This window comes from Eucyclogobius newberryi, unplaced genomic scaffold, assembly GCF_026437365.1.
Source record: "Eucyclogobius newberryi isolate DKJ021-1_F unplaced genomic scaffold, fEucNew1.0.hap1 SCAF_11, whole genome shotgun sequence".
NCBI lineage: Eukaryota > Metazoa > Chordata > Actinopteri > Gobiiformes > Gobiidae > Eucyclogobius > Eucyclogobius newberryi.
The window spans coordinates 38086659-38101994 of record NW_027315735.1 but is presented as its reverse complement, the minus strand read 5'-3'; the positions used below and the strand labels follow the sequence as shown (position 1 = coordinate 38101994).

The 15336-nt window shown below is 43.1% G+C and overlaps 1 protein-coding gene across 1 annotated transcript in view; it reads left to right on the top strand.

Annotated features, from left to right (window-relative positions):
* Window positions 1-13537, top strand: part of LOC140347537 (regulator of G-protein signaling 9-binding protein) — a 55345-nt gene extending 41808 nt beyond the window's left edge. Inside the window, exons 3-4 of the mRNA XM_072434027.1 lie at window positions 9734-9876; window positions 13367-13537. Coding sequence (XP_072290128.1) covers window positions 9734-9876; window positions 13367-13531 — 308 coding nt within the window. The 3' untranslated portion in view covers window positions 13532-13537. The remainder of the gene's footprint in view (window positions 1-9733; window positions 9877-13366) is intronic.
* Window positions 13538-15336: the final 1799 nt, after the last annotated feature.

The following is a 15336-nucleotide window of genomic DNA, read 5'->3' as shown; positions in this document are numbered from 1 at the left end:
CCTCTGAACATTCACATTGACCTCTGAACATTCACAATGACCCTCACAATGACCTCTGAACATTCACAATGACCTCTGAACATTCACAATGACCTCTGAACATTCACAATGACCTCTGAACATTCACAATGACCTGGGAACATTCACAATGACCTCTGAACATTCACAATGACCCTCTGTACATTCACAATGACCCTCTGAACATTCACAATGACCTCTGAACATTCACAATGACCTCTGAACATTCACAATGACCTCTGAACATTCACAATGACCCTCTGAACATTCACAATGACCTCTGAACATTCACAATGACATCTGAACATTCACAATGACCTCTGAACATTCACAATGACCCTCTGAACATTCACAATGACCTCTGAACATTCACAATGACCCTCTGAACTTTCACAATGACCTCTGAACATTCACAATGACCTCTGAACATTCACAATGACCCTCTGAACATTCACAATGACCTCTGAACATTCACAATCACCTCTGAACATTCACAATGACCTCTGAACATTCACAATGACCCTCTGAACATTCACAATGACCTCTGAACATTCACAATGACCTCTGAACATTCACAATGACCCTCTGAACTTTCACAATGACCTCTGAACATTCACAATGACCTCTGAACATTCACAATGACCTCTGAACATTCACAATGACCTCTGAATATTAATAATGACCTCTGAACTTTCACAATGACCTCTGAACATTCACAATGACCTCTGAACATTCACAATGACCTCTGAACATTCACAATGACCTCTGAACATTCACAATGACCTCTGAACATTCACAATGACCTCTGAACATACACAATGACCTCTGAACATTCATAATGACCCTCTGTACATTCACAATGACCTCTGAACATTCACAATGACCTCTGAACATTCACAATGACCTCTGAACATTCACAATGACCTCTGAACATTCACAATGACCTCTGAACATTCACAATGACCCTCTGAACATTCACAATGACCCTCTGAACATTCACAATGACCTCTGAACATTCACAATGACCTCTGAACATTCACAATGACCCTCTGAACATTCACAATGACCTCTGAACATTCACAATGACCTCTGAACTTTCACAATGACCTCTGAACATTCACAATGACCTCTGAACATTCACAATGACCCTCACAATGACCTCTGAACATTCACAATGACCTCTGAACATTCACATTGACCTCTGAACATTCACAATGACCCTCACAATGACCTCTGAACATGCACAATGACCTCTGAACATTCACAATGACCTCTGAACATTCACAATGACCTGGGAACATTCACAATGACCTCTGAACATTCACAATAACCCTCTGTACATTCACAATGACCCTCTGAACATTCACAATGACCTCTGAACATTCACAATGACCTCTGAACATTCACAATGACCTCTGAACATTCACAATGACCCTCTGAACATTCACAATGACCTCTGAACATTCACAATGACCTCTGAACATTCACAATGACCTCTGAACATTCACAATGACCCTCTGAACATTCACAATGACCTCTGAACATTCACAATGACCCTCTGAACTTTCACAATGACCTCTGAACTTTCACAATGACCTCTGAACATTCACAATGACCACTGAACATTCACAATGACCTCTGAACATTCACAATGACCTCTGAACATTCACAATGACCCTCTGAACATTCACAATGACCTCTGAACATTCACAATGACCTCTGAACATTCACAATGACCTCTGAACATTCACAATGACCTCTGAACATTCACACTGACCTCTGAAAATTCACAATGACCTCTGAACATTCACAATGACCTCTGAACATTCACAATGACCTCTGAACATTCACAATGACCTCTGAACATTCACAATGACCCTCTGAACATTCACAATGACCTCTGACCAATGACCTCTGAACATTCACAATGACCTCTGAACATTCACAATGACCTCTGAACATTCACAATGACCCTCTGAACATTCACAATGACCCTCTGACCTCTGAACATTCACAATGACCTCTGAACATTCACAATGACCCTCTGAACATTCACAATGACCTCTGAACATTCACAATGACCTCTGAACATTCACAATGACCTCTGAACATTCACAATGACCTGGGAACATTCACAATGAGCTCTGAACATTCACAATGACCCTCTGTACATTCACAATGACCCTCTGAACATTCACAATGACCTCTGAACATTCACAATGACCTCTGAACATTCACAATGACCCTCTGAACATTCACAATGACCCTCTGAACATTCACAATGACCTCTGAACATTCACAATGACCTCTGAAAATTCACAATGACCCTCTGAACATTCACAATGACCTCTGAACATTCACAATGACCTCTGAACATTCACAATGACCCTCTGAACATTCACAATGACCTCTGAACATTCACAATGACCTCTGAACATTCACAATGACCCTCTGAACATTCACAATGACCCTCTGAACTTTCACAATGACCTCTGAACATTCACAATGACCTCTGAACATTCACAATGACCTCTGAACATTCACAATGACCTCTGAATATTCATAATGACCCTCTGTACATACACAATGACCCTCTGAACATTCACAATGACCTCTGAACATTCACAATGACCTCTGAACATTCACAATGACCCTCTGAACATTCACAATGACTTCTGAACATTCACAATGACCTCTGAACTTTCACAATGACCTCTGAACATTCACAATGACCACTGAACATTCACAATGACCTCTGAACATTCAAAATGACCTCTGAACATTCACAATGACCCTCTGAACATTCACAATGACCTCTGAACATTCACACTGACCTCTGAACATTCACAATGACCTCTGAACATTCACAATGACCTCTGAACATTCACAATGACCCTTTGAACATTCACAATGACCTCTGAACATTCACAATGACCTCTAAACATTCACAATGACCTCTGAACATTCACAATGACCTCTGAACATTCACAATGACCCTCTGAACATTCACAATGACCTCTGAACAATGACCTCTGAACATTCACAATGACCTCTGAACATTCACAATGACCTCTGAACATTCACAATGACCTCTGAACATTCACAATGACCTCTGAACATTCACAATGACCCTCTGAACATTCACAATGACCTCTGAACATTCACAATGACCTCTGAACAATCACAATGACCTGTGAACATTCACAATGACCTCTGAACATTCACAATGACCTCTGAACATTCACAATGACCCTCTGAACATTCACAATGACCTCTGAACATTCACAATGACCTCTGAACATTCACAATGACCTCTGAACATTCACAATGACCCTCTAAACATTCACAATGACCTCTGAACATTCACAATGACCTCTGAACATTCACAATGACCCTCTGAACATTCACAATGACCCTCTGAACTTTCACAACGACCTCTGAACATTCACAATGACCTCTGAACATTCACAATGACCTCTGAACATTCACAATGACCTCTGAATATTCATAATGACCCTCTGTACATACACAATGACTTCTGAACATTCACAATGACCTCTGAACTTTCACAATGACCTCTGAACATTCACAATGACCCTCTGAACATTCACAATGACCTCTGAACATTCAAAATGACCTCTGAACATTCACAATGACCCTCTGAACATTCACAATGACCTCTGAACATTCACACTGACCTCTGAACATTCACAATGACCTCTGAACATTCACAATGACCTCTGAACATTCACAATGACCTCTGAACATTCACAATGACCCTTTGAACATTCACAATGACCTCTGAACATTCACAATGACCTCTAAACATTCACAATGACCTCTGAACATTCACAATGACCTCTGAACATTCACAATGACCCTCTGAACATTCACAATGACCTCTGAACAATGACCTCTGAACATTCACAATGACCTCTGAACATTCACAATGACCTCTGAACATTCACAATGACCTCTGAACATTCACAATGACCCTCTGAACATTCACAATGACCCTCTGAACATTCACAATGACCTCTGAACATTCACAATGACCTCTGAACATTTACAATGACCTCTGAACAATCACAATGACCTGGGAACATTCACAATGACCTCTGAACATTCACAATGACCCTCTGAACATTCACAATGACCCTCTGAACATTCACAATGACCTCTGAACATTCACAATGACCTCTGAACATTCACAATGACCCTCTGAACATTCACAATGACCCTCTGAACATTCACAATGACCTCTGAACATTCACAATGACCCTCTGAACTTTCACAACGACCTCTGAACATTCACAATGACCTCTGAACATTCACAATGACCTCTGAACATTCACAATGACCTCTGAATATTCATAATGACCCTCTGTACATTCACAATGACCCTCTGAACATTCACAATGACCTCTGAACATTCACAATGACCTCTGAACATTCACAATGACTTCTGAACATTCACAATGACCTCTGAACTTTCACAATGACCTCTGAACATTCACAATGACCACTGAACATTCACAATGACCTCTGAACATTCAAAATGACCTCTGAACATTCACAATGACCCTCTGAACATTCACAATGACCTCTGAACTTTCACAATAACCTCTGAACATTCACAATGACCTCTGAACATTCACAATGACCTCTGAACATTCACAATGACCTCTGAACATTCACAATGACCTCTGAACATTCACAATGACCCTCTGTACATTCACAATGACCCTCTGAACATTCACAATGACCTCTGAACATTCACAATGACCTCTGAACATTCACAATGACCCTCTGAACATTCACAATGACCTCTGAACATTCACAATGACCTCTGAACATTCACAATGACCCTCTGAACATTCACAATGACCTCTGAACATTCACAATGACCTCTGAACATACACAATGACCTCTGAACATTCATAATGACCCTCTGTACATTCACAATGACCTCTGAACATTCACAATGACCTCTGAACATTCACAATGACCTCTGAACATTCACAATGACCCTCTGAACATTCACAATGACCTCTGAACATTCACAATGACCTCTGAACATTCACAATGACCTCTGAACATTCACAATGACCCTCTGAACATTCACAATGACCCTCTGAACATTCACAATGACCTCTGAACATTCACAATGACCTCTGAACTTTCACAATGACCTCTGAACATTCACAATGACCTCTGAACATTCACAATGACCTCTGAACATTCACAATGACCCTTTGAACATTCACAATGACCTCTGAACATTCACAATGACCTCTGAACATTCATAATGACCTCTGAACATTCACAATGACCTCTGAACATTCACAATGACCTCTGAACATTCACAATGACCTCTGAACATTCACAATGACCTCTGAACATTCATAATGACCCTCTGTACATTCACAATGACCCTCTGAACATTCACAATGACCTCTGAACATTCACAATGACCTCTGAACATTCACAATGACCTCTGAACATTCACAATGACCCTCTGAACATTCACAATGACCTCTGAACATTCACAATGACCTCTGAACTTTCACAATGACCTCTGAACATTCACAATGACCCTCTGAACATTCACAATGACCTCTGAACATTCACAATGACCTCTGAACATTCACAATGACCCTCTGAACATTCACAATGACCTCTGAACATTCACAATGACCTCTGAACATTCACAATGACCTCTGAACATACACAATGACCTCTGAACATTCATAATGACCCTCTTTACATTCACAATGACCTCTGAACATTCACAATGACCTCTGAACATTCACAATGACCTCTGAACATTCACAATGACCTCTGAACATTCACAATGACCTCTGAACATTCACAATGACCCTCTGAACATTCACAATGACCTCTGAACATTCACAATGACCTCTGAACATTCACAATGACCTCTGAACATTCACAATGACCTCTGAACATTCACAATGACCCTCTGAACATTCACAATGACCCTCTGAACATTCACAATGACCCCTGAACATTCACAATGACCTCTGAACTTTCACAATGACCTCTGAACATTCACAATGACCTCTGAACATTCACAATGACCTCTGAACATTCACAATGACCTCTGAACATTCCTAATGACCCTTTGAACATTCACAATGACCTCTGAACATTCACAATGACCTCTGAACATTCACAATGACCTCTGAACATTCACAATGACCCTCTGTACATTCACAATGACCCTCTGAACATTCACAATGACCTCTGAACAATGACCTCTGAACATTCACAATGACCTCTGAACATTCACAATGACCCTCTCAACATTCACAATGACCTCTGAACATTCACAATGACCTCTGAACATTCACAATGACCCTCTGAACATTCACAATGACCTCTGAACATTCACAATGACCTCTGAACTTTCACAATGACCTCTGAACATTCACAATGACCCTCTGAACATTCACAATGACCTCTGAACATTCACAATGACCTCTGAACATTCACAATGACCTCTGAACATTCACAATGACCCTCTGAACATTCACAATGACCTGTGAACATTCACAATGACCTCTGAACATTCACAATGACCCTCTGAACATTCACAATGACCTGTGAACATTCACAATGACCTCTGAACATTCACAATGACCCTCTGAACATTCACAATGACCTCTGAACATTCACAATGACCCTCTGAACATTCACAATGACCTCTGAACATTCACATTGACCTCTGAACATGCACAATGACCTCTGAACATTCACAATGACCTCTGAACATTCACAATGACCTCTGAACATTCACAATGACCTCTGAACATTCACAATGACCTCTGAACATTCACAATGACCCTCTGAACATTCACAATGACCCTCTGAACATTCACAATGACCCCTGAACATTCACAATGACCTCTGAACTTTCACAATGACCTCTGAACATTCACAATGACCTCTGAACATTCACAATGACCTCTGAACATTCACAATGACCTCTGAACATTCCTAATGACCCTTTGAACATTCACAATGACCTCTGAACATTCACAATGACCTCTGAACATTCACAATGACCTCTGAACATTCACAATGACCCTCTGTACATTCACAATGACCCTCTGAACATTCACAATGACCTCTGAACAATGACCTCTGAACATTCACAATGACCTCTGAACATTCACAATGACCCTCTCAACATTCACAATGACCTCTGAACATTCACAATGACCTCTGAACATTCACAATGACCCTCTGAACATTCACAATGACCTCTGAACATTCACAATGACCTCTGAACTTTCACAATGACCTCTGAACATTCACAATGACCCTCTGAACATTCACAATGACCTCTGAACATTCACAATGACCTCTGAACATTCACAATGACCTCTGAACATTCACAATGACCCTCTGAACATTCACAATGACCTGTGAACATTCACAATGACCTCTGAACATTCACAATGACCCTCTGAACATTCACAATGACCTCTGAACATTCACAATGACCTCTGAACATGCACAATGACCTCTGAACATTCACAATGACCTCTGAACATTCACAATGACCTCTGAACATTCACAATGACCTCTGAACATTCACAATGACCTCTGAACTTTCACAATGACCTCTGAACATTCACAATGACCTCTGAACTTTCACAATGACCTCTGAACATTCACAATGACCTCTGAACATTCACAATGACCCTCTGTACATTCACAATGACCCTCTGAACATTCACAATGACCTCTGAACTTTCACAATGACCTCTGAACATACACAATGACCTCTGAACTTTCACAATGACCTCTGAACTTTCACAATGACCTCTGAACATACACAATGACCTCTGAACATTCACAATGACCTCTGAACTTTCACAATGACCTCTGAACATACACAATGACCTCTGAACATTCACAATGACCTCTGAACATACACAATGACCTCTGAACTTTCACAATGACCTCTGAACATTCACAATGACCTCTGAACATTCACAATGACCTCTGAACATTCACAATGACCTCTGAACATTCACAATGACCTCTGAACTTTCACAATGACCTCTGAACATTCACAATGACCTCTGAACTTTCACAATGACCTCTGAACATTCACAATGACCTCTGAACATTCACAATGACCCTCTGTACATTCACAATGACCCTCTGAACATTCACAATGACCTCTGAACTTTCACAATGACCTCTGAACATACACAATGACCTCTGAACTTTCACAATGACCTCTGAACTTTCACAATGACCTCTGAACATACACAATGACCTCTGAACATTCACAATGACCTCTGAACTTTCACAATGACCTCTGAACATTCACAATGACCTCTGAACTTTCACAATGACCCTGTTGGAATTGCTCATATTTCACTCACTAATGTGTTTTTATGTCTGATTGGAAATAATTAATTCCATGTAACAAATGGACTCTATAGCGCCCCCTACACATTGTGTGAAAAACTCAACATTGTCTGATTTGTTTGAAACTCATGGGTTATATTTTCCTCGAGACGCCATGAAAAAAAGTGTATTACAGATATTGTGTATTTTCACAATTGGCCAGCAGGGGAACAATGAATGCCTTCACTTCCTCCTCCTCTTTTATTTTGATGCGACATTTCCTCTCGCGTCGCATTCTCAGCATTAGCGTTAGCATTAGCATTAGCATTAGCATTAGCATTAGCGTCTCTACAGGGAGGAGGGGGTGCAGCCGGGTCACCGAGGCTCTCTCTCTTTCTCCCTGCTCAGGTCTGCGTTCAGCACCATCTTACAATTTGTCAGGACCAACAACTAAATGAGTCGCAAACTATCAATCATCAACTGTGAATTACTGAGCGTCGTTGGTATGATGCAAAACGCAGCAGAAAACATGGACGCGCGGGAAGGGGGTCTATTGTTGTTGGGTTTTTTATGTCACAAATCTGAAGATTTGATGATGCTGCGCGTGCTCTGAACAGCTGCAGTACCACATGCAGTCTGAAGGAGGCGTAATACAAGAACTATTGTGTAAATGAACTCTAAACCAAAGCATCAAAGTATGTGTTGTTCACAGCCGTTTGTGTTTGTTTGTTTGTTTGTTTGTTTGTTTGTTTGGTTGGTTGTTTCCTCCTGTTGTTTCTTTGACTCTTTCTTGTGTGTGTTTGTTTGTCTGTTTGTTTGTTTGTTTGTTTGTTTGTTTGTGTGTTTGCTTGTTTGTTTGTTTCCTCCTGTTGTTTCTTTGACTCTTGCTTGTTTGTGTGTTTGTTTGTTTGTTTGTTTATGTGTGTGTTTGTTTATGTGTGTGTTTGTTTTGGTGTTTGTTTATGTGTTTGTTTGTTTGTTTGTCTGTTTGTTTGTTTATGTGTGTGTTTGTGTGTGTGTTTATGTGTGTGTTTGTTTGTGTGTTTGTTTATGTGTGTGTTTGTTTGTGTGTTTGTTTATGTGTGTGTTTGTTTATGTGTGTGTTTGTGTGTGTGTTTATGTGTGTGTTTGTTTGTGTGTTTGTTTGTGTGTGTGTTTATGTGTGTGTTTGTTTGTGTGTTTGTTTATGTGTGTGTTTGTTTATGTGTGTGTTTGTGTGTGTGTTTATGTGTGTGTTTGTTTGTGTGTTTGTTTATGTGTGTGTTTGTTTATGTGTGTGTTTGTGTGTGTGTTTGTTTGTTTGTTTGTTTGTTTGTTTGTGTCTCAGGCTGCATGGACGGCGTGGTGGGGCTGGCGGCTCGTGTTGCTGCAGTTCAAGCTCCGTGGATCAGTTTGGACGAAGATCCGACTCCAAACCTCCAAAATCACATCCGAACGTTAGACCATCAGCTCCAGCACCTGCAGCTGCGAGTAAGAGCGGCTTTAGAGCGGCTTTAGAGCGGCTTTAGAGCGGCTTTAGAGCGGCATTAGAGCGGCTTTAGAGCGGCTTTAGAGCGGCTTTAGAGCGGCTTTAGAGCGGCATTAGAGCGGCTTTAGAGCGGCTTTAGAGCGGCTTTAGAGCGGCTTTAGAGCGGCATTAGAGCGGCTTTAGAGCGGCTTTAGAGCGGCTTTAGACCGGCTTTAGAGCGGCTTTAGACCGGCTTTAGAGCGGCTTTAGAGCGGCTTTAGAGCGGCTTTAGAGCGGCTTTAGACCGGCTTTAGAGCGGCATTAGAGCGGCTTTAGAGCGGCTTTAGACCGGCTTTAGACCTGCTTTAGACCGGCTTTAGAGCGGCTTCAGACCTGCTTTAGAGCGGCTTTAGAGCGGCTTCAGACCTGCTTTAGAGCGGCTTTAGAGCGGCTTTAGAGCGGCTTCAGACCTGCTTTAGAGCGGCTTTAGAGCAGCTTTAGAGCGGCTTTAGATCTGCTTTAGACCTGCTTTAGAGCGGCTTTAGAGTGGCTTTAGAGCGGCTTTAGACCGGCTTTAGACCTGCTTTAGAGCGGCTTTAGACCTGCTTTAGAGCGGCTTTAGAGCGGCTTTAGAGCGGCTTTAGAGCGGCTTTAGATCTGCTTTAGACCTGCTTTAGAGCGGCTTTAGAGCGGCTTTAGAGCGGCTTTAGAGCGGCTTTAGAGCGGCATTAGAGCGGCTTTAGAGCGGCTTTAGACCGGCTTTAGACCTGCTTTAGACCGGCTTTAGAGCGGCTTCAGACCTGCTTTAGAGCGGCTTTAGAGCGGCTTTAGAGCGGCTTCAGACCTGCTTTAGAGCGGCTTTAGAGCGGCTTCAGACCTGCTTTAGAGCGGCTTTAGAGCGGCTTTAGAGCGGCTTCAGACCTGCTTTAGAGCGGCTTTAGAGCGGCTTTAGATCTGCTTTAGAGCGGCTTTAGAGTGGCTTTAGAGCGGCTTTAGACCGGCTTTAGACCTGCTTTAGAGCGGCTTTAGACCTGCTTTAGAGCGGCTTTAGAGCGGCTTTAGAGCGGCTTTAGATCTGCTTTAGACCTGCTTTAGAGCGGCTTTAGAGCGGCTTTAGAGCGGCTTTAGAGCGGCTTTAGAGCGGCTTTAGAGCGGCTTTAGAGCGGCATTAGAGCGGCTTTAGAGCGGCTTTAGACCGGCTTTAGACCTGCTTTAGACCGGCTTTAGAGCGGCTTCAGACCTGCTTTAGAGCGGCTTTAGAGCGGCTTTAGAGCGGCTTCAGACCTGCTTTAGAGCGGCTTTAGAGCGGCTTTAGAGCGGCTTCAGACCTGCTTTAGAGCGGCTTTAGAGCGGCTTTAGATCTGCTTTAGACCTGCTTTAGAGCGGCTTTAGAGTGGCTTTAGAGCGGCTTTAGACCGGCTTTAGACCTGCTTTAGAGCGGCTTTAGACCTGCTTTAGAGCGGCTTTAGAGCGGCTTTAGAGCGGCTTTAGAGCGGCTTTAGAGCGGCTTTAGATCTGCTTTAGACCTGCTTTAGAGCGGCTTTAGAGTGGCTTTAGAGCGGCTTTAGACCGGCTTTAGACCTGCTTTAGAGCGGCTTTAGACCTGCTTTAGAGCGGCTTTAGAGCGGCTTTAGAGCGGCTTTAGAGCGGCTTTAGAGCGGCTTTAGAGCGGCTTTAGATCTGCTTTAGACCTGCTTTAGAGCGGCTTTAGAGCGGCTTTAGAGCGGCTTTAGAGCGGCTTTAGAGCGGCTTTAGAGCGGCATTAGAGCGGCTTTAGAGCGGCTTTAGACCGGCTTTAGACCTGCTTTAGACCGGCTTTAGAGCGGCTTCAGACCTGCTTTAGAGCGGCTTTAGAGCGGCTTTAGAGCGGCTTCAGACCTGCTTTAGAGCGGCTTTAGAGCGGCTTCAGACCTGCTTTAGAGCGGCTTTAGAGCGGCTTCAGACCTGCTTTAGAGCGGCTTTAGAGCGGCTTTAGATCTGCTTTAGACCTGCTTTAGAGCGGCTTTAGAGTGGCTTTAGAGCGGCTTTAGACCGGCTTTAGACCTGCTTTAGAGCGGCTTTAGACCTGCTTTAGAGCGGCTTTAGAGCGGCTTTAGAGCGGCTTTAGAGCGGCTTTAGATCTGCTTTAGACCTGCTTTAGAGCGGCTTTAGAGCGGCTTTAGAGCGGCTTTAGAGCGGCTTTAGAGCGGCATTTGAGCGGCTTTAGAGCGGCTTTAGACCGGCTTTAGACCTGCTTTAGACCGGCTTTAGAGCGGCTTCAGACCTGCTTTAGAGCGGCTTTAGAGCGGCTTTAGAGCGGCTTCAGACCTGCTTTAGAGCGGCTTTAGAGCGGCTTCAGACCTGCTTTAGAGCGGCTTTAGAGCGGCTTTAGAGCGGCTTTAGAGCGGCTTCAGACCTGCTTTAGAGCGGCTTTAGAGCGGCTTTACAGCGGCTTTAGATCTGCTTTAGACCTGCTTTAGAGCGGCTTTAGAGTGGCTTTAGAGCGGCTTTAGACCGGCTTTAGACCTGCTTTAGAGCGGCTTTAGACCTGCTTTAGAGCGGCTTTAGAGCGGCTTTAGAGCGGCTTTAGAGCGGCTTTAGATCTCCTTTAGACCGGCTTTAGAGCGGCTTTAGAGCGGCTTTAGAGCGGCTTTAGAGCGGCTTTAGAGCGGCTTTAGAGCGGCATTAGAGCGGCTTTAGACCGGCTTTAGACCGGCTTTAGACATGCTTTAGACCGGCTTTAGAGCGGCTTCAGACCTGCTTTAGAGCGGCTTTAGAGCGGCTTCAGACCTGCTTTAGAGCGGCTTTAGAGCGGCTTTAGAGCGGCTTTAGAGCGGCTTCAGACCTGCTTTAGAGCGGCTTTACAGCGGCTTTAGATCTGCTTTAGACCTGCTTTAGAGCGGCTTTAGAGTGGCTTTAGAGCGGCTTTAGACCGGCTTTAGACCTGCTTTAGAGCGGCTTTAGACCTGCTTTAGAGCGGCTTTAGAGCGGCTTTAGAGCGGCTTTAGAGCGGCTTTAGATCTGCTTTAGACCTGCTTTAGAGCGGCTTTAGAGTGGCTTTAGAGCGGCTTTAGAGCGGCTTTAGACCTGCTTTAGAGCGGCTTTAGACCTGCTTTAGAGCGGCTTTAGAGCGGCTTTAGAGCGGCTTTAGAGCGGCTTTAGATCTGCTTTAGACCTGCTTTAGAGCGGCTTTAGAGCGGCTTTAGAGCGGCTTTAGAGCGGCTTTAGACCTGCTTTAGAGCGGCTTTAGAGCGGCTTTAGAGCGGCTTTAGAGCGGCTTTAGAGCGGCTTTAGACCTGCTTTAGACCGGCTTTAGACCTGCATTAGAGCGGCTTTAGAGCGGCTTTAGAGCGGCTTTAGAGCGGCTTTAGACCTGCTTTAGACCGGCTTTAGAGCGGCTTTAGACCTGCTTTAGACCGGCTTTAGAGCGGCTTTAGACCTGCTTTAGAGCGGCTTTAGTCCTGCTTTAGACCCAGTTCTGACTCATAGTTCTGACTCATAGTTCTGACCCGGTTCTGACCCGGTGTGTTGCAGGTGCCAGTGGCCTTCTGGACAGTGGAGCCCACAAAGCCGCTCTGGTTCCAGCTGGACTTGACCCGGTCAGAGGTGGACTCAGAGCAGAGTCTGGAGGAACTCATGACTGTTCCTGTGGTCAACACTCACAATGACGTCACAATCTGCTGCCACTGCTGCGTCTGAGGGGGGCGGGGCTAAGCAGGGGGTGGGCCTAGGGTGGCAGAGGCGGGGCTAAGAAGGGGGGCTTTGCAAACGATTCAATTCAATAAAAGTTTGTACAACAGACTTTGCCTTGATGAACTTTTCAAAAAAGATTTATTTAAGATGAGATACGATAAGATGAGATGATGAGATGATGAGAGATGAGATGATGACATGAGATGATGAGATGATGATATGAGATGATGAGAGATGAGATGATGAGATGATGAGATGAGATGATGAGATGATGAGATGATGAGATGAGATGATGAGATGATGAGATGATGAGATGATGAGATGAGATGATGAGATGAGATGATGAGATGAGATGATGAGATGATGAGATGATGAGATGATGAGATGATGAGATGATGAGATGAGATGATGAGAGATGAGATGATGAGATGAGATGATGAGAGATGAGAGATGAGATGATGAGACGATGAGATGAGATGAGATGAGATGATGAGATGAGAAGATGAGATGAGATGATGAGATGAGATGATGAGAGATGAGATGATGAGATGATGAGATGATGAGATGATGAGATGATGAGATGATGAGATGAGATGATGAGAGATGAGAGATGAGATGAGATGATGAGATGATGAGATGATGAGATGATGAGAAGATGAGATGAGATGATGAGATGATGAGATGATGAGATGAGATGAGATGATGAGATGATGAGATGATGAGATGATGAGATGATGAGATGAGTTGATGAGATGAGATGATGAGAGATGAGATGAGATGATGAGAGATGAGATGAGATGATGAGATGATGAGATGATGAGATGATGAGATGATGATATGATGATATGATGAGATGAGATGATGAGATGAGATGATGAGAGATGAGATGATGAGATGATGAGATGAGATGATGAGAGATGAGATGATGAGATGATGAGATGAGATGATGAGAGATGAGAGATGAGATGATGAGATGATGAGATGATGAGAGATGAGATGATGAGATGAGATGATGAGATGATGAGATGATGAGAGATGAGATGATGAGAGATGAGATGATGAGATGAGATGATGAGATGATGAGATGATGAGATGATGAGATGAGATGATGAGAGATGATGAGATGAGATGATGAGAGATGAGATGATGAGAGATGAGATGATGAGAGATGAGATGATGAGATGAGATGATGAGAGATGAGATGATGAGAGATGAGATGATGAGATGATGAGATGATGAGATGAGATGATGAGAGATGATGAGATGAGATGATGAGATGAGATGATGAGAGATGAGATGATGAGAGATGAGATGATGAGATGAGATGATGAGAGATGAGATGATGAGAGATGAGATGATGAGATGAGATGATGAGATGATGAGATGATGAGATGAGATGATGAGATGATGAGATGATGAGATGAGATGATGAGAGATGATGAGATGAGATGATGAGAGATGAGATGATGAGAGATGAGATGATGAGATGAGATGATGAGAGATGAGAAGATGAGATGATGAGATGATATGAGATGAGAAGATGATGAGATGATGAGAAAAATGAGATTAGATAAGATAAGCCTTTATTTGTCCCACGATGGGGAAATTCTAGTGTTGCAACACAAGTAGATACAGAAGTGTGTGTAAAAGTACTACATGTGTGTAAAAGTACTACAAGTGTGTAAAAGTACATGTAAAAGTACTACATGTGTGTAAAAGTACTACATGTGTGTAAAAGTACTACATGTGTGTAAAAGTACTACATGTGTGTAAAAGTACATGTAAAAGTACTACATGTGTGTAAAAGTACT